This window comes from Gekko japonicus, unplaced genomic scaffold (assembly GCF_001447785.1).
Source record: "Gekko japonicus isolate JY-2015 unplaced genomic scaffold, Gekko_japonicus_V1.1 scaffold1748, whole genome shotgun sequence".
NCBI lineage: Eukaryota > Metazoa > Chordata > Lepidosauria > Squamata > Gekkonidae > Gekko > Gekko japonicus.
This window is the reverse complement of record NW_015169832.1, coordinates 294433-302938: the sequence shown is the minus strand read 5'-3', so window position 1 is coordinate 302938 and position 8506 is coordinate 294433. Positions and strand designations below refer to the sequence as shown.

Below are 8506 nucleotides of genomic sequence, written 5' to 3'. Positions count from 1 at the left end.
ACAATGCCAGAGAGTCCACCCTTCCAAGCAGCCGTTTTCTCCAGGCGAGCTGACCTCTGTCAGCCAGAGATCAGTTGTAAAAGCGGGAGATCTCCAGGCCCCACCTGGAGGCTGGCAACCCCACTGTCGTAGGTGGGTAAAGACTAGCGCTTTTTTTGCCATTACTGCGATATATCAAGGCAAGAGCCGCTCCGAGGTGGTCTGCCCTTGCCTGCCTCTGTGTAGTGATCCTGGACTTCCTTGGTGGCCTCCTTTCCAAATACTGACCGGGGCCAAAACTGCTCAGCTTCCGAGATCTGACGAGATCAGGCTAGCCTGGGTTATCCAGGTCAGGGCCCAAACTTGTTTTGAAAAAGATATTGCCGTGTAAATGCTGCCTGCCCTCGGGGGTCTCCTCCCTCAGCCAGGGCGATAGGGACACACCAGGGCTGCTGGGATCTTGGAATGTAGGCGAAAGGCCTCAGCCAGCCGGCAATAGCCGTTCTCAGGAGTCGCTCCTTTTTTCTGTCTCTCTTGTTCCTGGCAGGTTCCCACCACCCCCTCCTCCTCTATCCCATCTTCCGTGCCTCCTTTGATAGACCAGCTCCACCACCCCTTTCCCATTACCAGAGTGGTTGCCCTTCACATCCCTCCACGTCCAGAGCTCTTTTTGTAGCAGGAGCTCCTTTGCATATTAGGCGACACGCCCCTAATGTAGCCAATCCTCCAAGAGCTTACAGTAGCCCCTGTAAGAAGAGCTCTGTAAGCTCTTGGAGGATTGGCTACATTAGGGGTGTGTCGCCTAACATGCAAAGGAGTTCCTGCTACAACCCATGACCCTTTTCCATTGGACAGGACCATCTGGTCCTTTAAGTCCCTAGTCCCGCCTTCTTTCAGTGCAGCCCTGGGCGGGGTTGGCATTCCCCTCCTGCCCTTTCCTGCTGCTGTGCCCCAGACAAGCCGCATCCTCCCATCTCTTCCTCCTCCACCCGCAGTTGGGCCCCATGGCCCCACAGCCTGGCTCGGCCCATTCTTGGGACACCAGCGGCGCGCGCTGGCATCTCCTCGCTCTGGGAGCCCGGCTCCCTCCGCCGCTGCTCACCGTGGGGACAGCCCTGTCAGTTCCCGGGCAGCCAGGCACCACCCCCACCATCGAGCTGTCCCGACTCAGAGCCAGAAGGGGCGGTATGGGCCGTCCCCATGGCACTCCGGTATGGCGTTGGCTCCTGATGCTGCCCGGCCCCTAGGCTCACTCTCCGGGCCTGCAGGTAAATCCAGACCCGGACAGATATTAAGTGTATCTCTCTGGAGCCATATAGTTATCTCTGAGGTTCAACCTACACGGGTTGTATGACTGGCGCCAGTGTTTGTTGTTCTTTCAGGCAGTAGGTGATGTGAGAGACCTCTGCCTGTGACCGTAGACAGCCGCTGCCAGTCTGAGTAGACAATAATAGAAGAAGAAGAAGAGATTGGATTTATACCCCGCCCTTCACTCAGGCTTCGAGAGAACTATGGCTTGCCCAAGGTCATCCAGCAGCTGCAAGTGGAGGAGTGGGTAACCAAACCTGGTTCTCCCAGATTAGAGTTGATGCACTTAACCACTACACCAAACTGACCTTGATGGACCAAGGATCCGATTCAGTCATAAGGCAGTTTCATGTGCGTTCCGCTTCCAAGAGCTGACAAGATTGGGCTAGTCTGGGGCCATCCGGTTCAGGGAGCCACAGAGCGATAGGTGTGTAAAAGACACTCTCTGCCTTATCACAACCCCCTTCGCAATCCAGCGCTGGATTTTCTGTTCTCCCACCGCCTCAGACCTCCTCTCTTGCCTCTGTAGACTGACCACAGCCAGCAAGAGTTTTCCCAGGACCCCCATCGTCAGTCCTCTTGAGGACCTTGGATCTCGCACCATACCTGGAAAGAGAGCTTGGCCGGGCTCCGGGGGGCAATGGGGCTCAGGGTGCTCCAGAAATGGATGGTGGGGGGCAGGGAACTCGGGGTGAGCAAGACCGGCGTCTGCAAAGAAACACAAAGGCATGTCAGATCTGGGACAGAAAGAAAACAAATACACTTCCGAGGGACTATAGGCTAAACTGCCGAGGCTACCAGTTTGGTTTCTTTTCCCCCTTCCTTTATTGCAAGAAGACAGAAGTCAAGATTAATGGATTAAACAACAAAAAAACATCCCTCTTTCTCACGGGACTCCTTTCCATTGTCGTCACCCCACCTGGGAATAGTCGGGCCTCTAGGAAGTGGATGCGGTTTTAAGAGGTTTAAAATGATACTGCTTTGGGGGTGGATCACCTCTTTGGATTTCTTAAAAACGTTTTGTCACTTGTTGTAGTTGCACACACATTACTGGAAAGCAGAGGACAGGCTGTCATATCTTTAATTTTTTTTTTTGCCGTCAAGTCACAGCTGACCTATGGCGACATCATAGGGTTTCCAAGGCAAGAGACATTCAGAGGTGGTTTGCCATTGCCCGCCTCTAAGGAGCACCCTTGGTATTTCGTAGAGGTGGGGTGGCCAAACTGCGGCTTGGGAGCCGCACACATCTCTTTCACACATATTGTGTGGCTCCCAGCGGGGCAGCTGGGGAAGCGAAGGGGAGGCATGTTTCCATGATTGGTCTTCCCTTCCCCTTCCCTGGGTAGGCTTGAGCTGCGGGGGAGCAGAGAAAGAAAGCTACTTTAAATGTGTTCTTAAAGACACATCCACCCTCCCGGCCGGCTCGGAGAAGGCATTTGTCTCTTTAAGCCCCTTCTCCAAGCCAATCCAGCTGGTGTGGGGGTCTTGGAAGATGCATTTAAAGTTAAAGTTGCTTTCTTTCCACCTCTCCCTCCCTCCCATCTATTTGCTTTCTTTACACTTCCTTTCTTTCCACCTTTCTTTCTCTCTCTCTTTCTCCCCTCCCTCCCCATCTAATCATTATCAATATAATCATTTACCCCTTTTGTTTTTATTTTTGGCTGCCTCATTTAATGTCAAGAAAAAGCAACGTCGCATATTTTTCTATAAAAACATGTGGGTTATATTTGTTCCTGTCTTGTGGCTCCCAAACGTCTGATGTTTATTCTGTGTGGCTCTTATGTTAAGCAAGTCTGGCCACCCCTGCCTTAGAGGTCTCCCATCCAAATACTAGGCGAGGGTGATCCTACTGAGCTTCTGAGATCCGCTGAGATTGGGCTAGCCTGGGCTATCCAGGTCAGGGCACAAGAAGAAATATTGGGAGGGGGTGACAGAGACTGGCAAAAAGTGGTCCTCCCTTGCACCTGATCCCCTTTGAAGACGGGACAGAGGATAGCAGTCTGATACGTCTTCTCCCCAACCACACAAAGTGGACTCCCAGCAAGCACCTCTCTCACTTCTCGGTTGGGCGACTGTAGGGTTAATTGCTGGTACTGGAGGCCAGATGTGGCACAGAGGTCCCCAGCTGCCGATTCCGAGCCCACCGACCTATACATATATCTTTGGTATTGTTATAAAGGTGGGTACATGGGGGGGGAGCTGCGGTGGCTCAAGTGGTTAAGACGCTGAACTGCAGACCAGAAGGTCGGTAGTTCCGCAGTTCGAGACCCGAGTGTGCCGCGTGACGGAGTGAGCTCCCGTCTCTGGTCCCAGCTCCTGCCAACCTAGCAGTTCGAAAGCAAGAAATTGCAAGTAGATAAATAGGTACCACTTCGGTGGGAAGGTAACAGCGTTCTGTGCGCCTCGGCATTTAGTCTTGCCAGCCACATGACCACAGAAATGTCTTTGGACAGTGCTGGCTCTTCAGCTTGGAAACGGAGATGAGCACTGCATCCCTAGAGTCGGATTCGACTGACTTTTGAGCAAGGGAAATCTTTTGAGAGAGGGCCTTTTCAGTGACAGCCCCACAATTATGTCTGTTCTGTCTTGAAACAGCTGCATGGGCTGCCGGTTGAATTCCGGATCAAATTCAAGGTGCTGGAAATTACCTTAGAACCCAAAGCAATCTAGGACCTCCATACCTGGCAGACTGCCTCTTCTGACATCCCCCCCCCCCGCGAAATTTGCGTTCTTCAACTTGCAACTTGCTTGTGGTGCCTGGCCCTTGGAATATTTGCCTGGCATCAACGAGGACGAGGGCCTTCTTTGTGGTGGCCCCATTCTGGTGGGATCAGCTGCGGGACTTATCTAAGTTTCACAGGGCCCACAAAACAGAGCTCTTCCGCTTGGCATTTAGTTAGTTGGGTTTGTTATGTGGGCTGCTTTTCAGTTTTATTTGTATCATGTTTTTTAAACTGAGATTTTAATGTTTTAATGGTTGTTAGCCACCTCGAGACCACCCGACGACGAGGGGTGGCATATAAATTTAATAAATAAATATAGAACCACCTCTCCAGGGAGGTTTCCCTGGCCCTCTCACTTTCAGTCTTCAGGAGGCAGTTTTATTTAGGATTGCTTTTGACTCATTTAGTTTCTATTTAGTAGTTTCTATTTAGTAGTAGTCCTAACTGGAAATTTTAAACTGTGGGCTTTTACGTTTTTATCATTATTGCTTTATGTCTATCGTAAGCCCCCTTGCGTTCCACAAGGTAGAAAAGTGGCTAACAGATGTCTTAAATAAATAAATAGAAACAAAACTTGGTGTTTGGGGTGGAGAGGAGTTCAAACATCCTGTTCAAGCCAAGCACGCCCCTGACAAAAAGGGATACTTGACACGGATGCCTGCATTGTATCTGGGAGACCCAGGCTCAAATCCGCCCTGCGCCACAGAAGGGTTATCCTGAGATAGTTCCTCTCTCTCAGCCTAGCCTACCTCACATGGTTCTTGTTGACGGGATAAAATGGAGCAACGGAAGAATGATTTTGTAAATAAATGAATCGATCAATGGCGCCCCCAGAGCGGTCGACTGGGCCCTGGGGACAAACATGGTCTCACCAATGCGTGGGAAGAAATAACCGTGGTCGGAGTCAGGGTACTCCCCGTCCCGCCAGGCGCCAGAAGACTGTTCACAGCGGCGTTCACTTTCTCCTGGGTGGGCAGTGATGGCAGCTCCAGGACTTTTGGCTTCTTGCCCTTTTGGGGCTGTCCCTCCACAGAGACAGTCGCCGGGCTGGGCGACTGGGCTTCCTCCTTCAGCAGTCCGGGCCCCTCCTCAGCCTCCAAAGAGGCCTTTTCTGAGGGAGCGGTCTCCTCCTTCTCCGCAGCGTCCATCAGAACCAGCAGAGCGGCGGCTTCCTCTTCCAGGTCCAGGTTTTCCTCCTCTACCTTCACCAGCACCTTCTCTTCAAGAGGGGACGCCTCCAAGGGGGCGGGCTCTACTATGACCTGGGGGAGCAGGAAAAAAAAAAGGGGGTGGGAGGTTCCCTGAGTATCAGTCAAGCAAACTCACCACAGCTCCCTCAACTTAGGCTAATATCCCACATGAACCAAAGACAGACCTTATATTCATCTCCCAAGTTAATGTGATGACCTTCCAAATGAAAATAGGGTTGCCAGGTCCCCTCGGCTTGCCAGCAAAGGGATTTGGGGGGTGTTCTGGGGGGCGGAAACATGACATGACGTTCCCAACGTGATGACATCACACAGAAGTGATGTCATCACACCAGGGTTGGCATGTGGCAATTCCCTGCATTTTGGGCAAAACTCTATGGGTTTTTCGGCCTAAAACCATAGATTTTTGCCCCAAAAAGCAGAGTGTCACCGTTTAGGTCTCAACATGATGTCACTTTCGTGTGATATCATCACATTGGGGACATCACCGTGTGACATCCCTGCTTGGGGGCCAGGCTTCCCCCGCCGGCCAGCTAGTCAGTGGCGGGCAGAAGCCCAAAAAATCAGGGGAAGCCCTGGAAAACCGATGTGAAAATGGGGTTTTGTGTCTCACTTAGGGTTACATACAATAGTATTTAAATATTTTCAGTTTAAAGCAAAAATAAAATAGCAATCCCCAAATATTTTCCCCATCCCAGCCCTGTCACTCTTTCTCAGCCAAAGCTACCTCACAGGGTTCTTGTTGCCAGGATAAAATGGGAGTAGGGGAGAAGGCCGGCGTAAGTGGCTTTGGGTCCCCACTGGTAGGGTTGCCAGCTCCAGCACAAAAGAGAGCCTCCTCCTTGCTTAGGGTTGCCAGCTCTGGGCTGGGAAATATGTGGAGATTTTGGGGGTGGAGCCTTGGGAGGATGGGGAGGGACATCAGTAGGGTATAATGTCATTGAGTCCACCTTCCAAAGCAGCCATTTTCTCCAGGCGAACTGACCTCTGTCGTCTGGGAATCAGTTGTAATCCCAGGAGAACCCCAGCCAGCACCTGGAAGCTGGCAACCCTGGTCTCACTAGTTTAAATCGATACCGGAGACGTTTGTTGGACTTTGAAAAGAAAAAGTGTGACTGGAAACCAGCACCATTTTCTTCCATTTTTGGTGGCAGCCCCAGTTACGGAACCACCTCCCCAGGAAGGTACCGTGGCCCTCTCGCTATCTTCAGGAGGCAGCTGAAGACGGTTTTATTTAGGACTGCATTTGACTGATTTAGTTATTTTAGTGTTGCCAGGTCTGGGCTGGAAAGTACCTGGAGACTTTGGGGGTGGATCCAGGAGAGGGCGGGGTTTGGGGAGGGGAGGGGCCTCAGCCTGATGCAATGCCATAGAATCCACCCTTCCAAGCAGCCATTTAGGGGAAGCCAAAAATGAGAGATCGTGGGAGGAAGTGGAATTCCAAAAACAACATCCGTGACAAAAATAACGAAGAGTCAATAAAGATAAGTTGCAAAATTGTTTACTGTAGTAATTTCTGTAGAACATTTTCTTCTATATTAGTGTGTGAGCGATAATAGAAGAAAACTTTCTACAGAAATGACTACAGTAAACAATTTTGCAACTTATCTTTATTGACTCTTCGTTATTTTTGTCACGGATGTTGTGTTTGGAATTCCATTTTCTCCAGGGGAGCTGGTCTCTGTCAGCTGGAGGCCAGTTGTAAAAGCGGGAGATCTCCAGGCCCCACCTGGAGGCTGGCAAACCTAAGTTATGCATTAGATCCAGTCTGTCAGCCGTGTTGGTCTGAAGCAGTACAACAGATTTAGAGTCCAATGGCACCTTTTTAAAAAATTTATTGGGAGTCTTCATTGCAGATTTGAAATAGTGACCTTTTATGTGTTTCTATAACTGTTGCTCTATTGATACTGTTTTCATTTTTAGTTTCTTTTAATAATCGTTTTCTTTATATTCTAAGCTGCCTTGAGTTCCGCAAGGGAGAAACGCGGCTAATAAATGCTTTAAGCAAATAAATAAATGCTCTGTGCATCTAAGACACGGACACCGTGCAAGCTTGAACAGGATTTGACTTCACGTCCTGAGGCGTCTCCTCTTCCTCCTCCTCCTCCTGTATTTATTTGTTTTTTGGTAATGCCTGAAGGAGAGTTCTGGAGAATTCAAAAAGACACATACTGCTTTTGTATCCTTTTTCTGGTCCTAAAAGAAGGTATTATGTGGACTGTATACCTGGTCTAACCTCGCTTTCAATTCTGCTCTGCCTTTCAGTTTAAAGTAAAGGTAAAGGTTCCCTTACTCGAAAGCCAGTCGAATTCGACTCTAGGGTTGCGGTGCTCATCTCCGTTTCAAAGCCGAAGAGCCAGCGCTGTCTGAAGACATTTCCATGGTCATGTGGCCGGCATGACTAAACACAAAGGCGCACGGAACGCTGTTACCTTCCCACCGAAGTGGTACCTATTTATCTACTTGCAATTTCTTGCTTTCGAACTGCTAGGTTGGCAGGAGCTGGAACTAGAGACGGGAGCTCACTCCGTCATGCGGCAACTCGGGTCTCGAACTGCTGAACTACCGACCTTCCACAGCCTGCAGTTCAGCGTCTTAACCACTTGAGCCACCGCAGCTCCGCCTTTCAGTTTACCAGGGACTAAATTGTCTACTTTGGTCTCCTTCTGTACCTCAGAATTCCTTTGCTGAATCAGATCCAAAACCCTAATTAGGCCAATATCCAAGTTCCTACCAAGGCCTGCCAGGTACCTCTGGCAAGCTACGAGAGAGTACAAGGCATGAGCCATCCTGCACTATTCATCTCCACCACTTGGCACTCCGGGCCTACCTACAGGTAACCAGCCCCTTGGGCCTGCTCCAGTCTTGTCAAGTGGACACGCTCTGGGAGTTCCATGCTTGGAACTTCACTCCCAGGTCATGTGGGCTCAGTTTTGACTGGGACAACAATGTGTAGGCAGAGGGGGCTTTTAGCTTTCTCGCTTGCACCATTTTTCCAAAGCAGAGGTGGATCCAAGGAGCCACTGTTGCCCTCTTGGGGAAACCTGAATGTGTGGCTCATCAGTACAGGTAAGTTTTCCCAACACAGCTGATAGCAGGGGTCATTTCGTAGAAAAAGAGGTAGGGGGACTCATTAGCATAACTCATTAGCATATGCCACACCCCCTGACATCACAGGAAGTGTGTCATAAGGCCACACCCCCTGACATCACCGGAAGTGTGTCATAAGGCCACACACCCCGCCCCCAACGGTCCCGGCCGCCGCTGGCGGCCTTGCAGCCCCCCAGC

At 50.6% G+C, this 8506-nt stretch overlaps 1 protein-coding gene across 1 annotated transcript in view; it reads right to left on the bottom strand.

Annotated features, from left to right (window-relative positions):
• ELK1 (ELK1, member of ETS oncogene family) overlaps positions 1-8506 on the bottom strand; it is a 22729-nt gene that overhangs the window by 8690 nt on the left and 5533 nt on the right. The window contains exons 3-4 of the mRNA XM_015417283.1: positions 4883-5272; positions 1894-1995 (exon numbers count right to left, since the gene is read on the bottom strand). Coding sequence (XP_015272769.1) covers positions 1894-1995; positions 4883-5272 — 492 coding nt within the window. The remainder of the gene's footprint in view (positions 1-1893; positions 1996-4882; positions 5273-8506) is intronic.